Here is a 918-nt window from a genome sequence, read left to right as displayed (position 1 = left end):
GAACACAATAACAGTGTGGTCACCAAGGCTTGGAATTCAGGGCTTGTCCATTCTAACACTGAAAGAAAGAGAAAAAAATCTTGACTTCTGACATAGTTGGAAAGCACATCTGCATCAAGGGAAAGTTTGGACAATGTCTATCAAAAGCTTTGACTTACTGAGCAAAATACTACTTGAAATTATGGGTATGACACAAATCCCTGTCAGGAAGCGAAGTAAGCAGTAGATGAAGAAGGTGGGAGCCAAAGCTGTACAGGTCCCAGTGATGGCTATTTGCAACAAAGCACGTCTGAAAATTAACTTCCTCCCAAACCTGAGGAAAAGAAAAGGATTCCATCAGGAAAACAATGCAGTTGTTAAAAATAATACACAGGCAGCACATTGTTTCATCCCCATGTTTAATTTCTCTCATCTTTCTAAACCATGTTCTGCCATCTTGTATTTAACCCCTTTTTTGGAATCCTCCACATCTAGTAAGACGTTAGTTGTTTGTGCAAACAGTACATGGACTCTAAAGCCTTTCCAGAAGGGTCTGTCTGTGTGTAATGATTACTCGTATCAAATGCATGGTTAGAGAAACACAACATCAATGACTACATTATTTTGTTTTATTTATTGGATATTTTCTTCACATTTAAAATGTTATCCGCTTTCATGTTTTCCAACCCTCCTGGAAATACCCTATCACATCCTTCCTCCCCCTGCTTCTATGAGGGTGTTCCTCCACCTACCACCCACTCCCATCTCCCAGCCCTGGGGCATCCATAGAGCCTTCATAGGAACAAGGAGCTCCCCTTCCCTTGGTGCCTGACAAGGCCATCCTCTGCTACATATGTAGCTGGATCAATGACTACTTTTTTTTTTAGATATTTTCTTTATTTACATGTAAATTTCTCCATTCCCAGTTTCCCCTCCAAA

The 918-nt window shown here is 40.5% G+C and overlaps 1 protein-coding gene across 1 annotated transcript in view; it reads right to left on the bottom strand.

Annotated features, from left to right (window-relative positions):
- The window catches only part of LOC116101397 (solute carrier family 22 member 19-like), a 29,983-nt gene that overhangs the window by 10,418 nt on the left and 18,647 nt on the right, over positions 1-918 (bottom strand). Inside the window, exons 3-4 of the mRNA XM_031384975.1 lie at positions 159-313; positions 5-58 (exon numbers count right to left, since the gene is read on the bottom strand). Of these exons, the coding sequence (XP_031240835.1) occupies positions 5-58; positions 159-313 (209 nt within the window). The remainder of the gene's footprint in view (positions 1-4; positions 59-158; positions 314-918) is intronic.

This window comes from Mastomys coucha, unplaced genomic scaffold, assembly GCF_008632895.1.
Source record: "Mastomys coucha isolate ucsf_1 unplaced genomic scaffold, UCSF_Mcou_1 pScaffold21, whole genome shotgun sequence".
Lineage (NCBI taxonomy): Eukaryota > Metazoa > Chordata > Mammalia > Rodentia > Muridae > Mastomys > Mastomys coucha.
The sequence above is the reverse complement of the archived record's forward strand: the minus strand, read 5'-3'. Positions and strand labels throughout refer to the sequence as shown.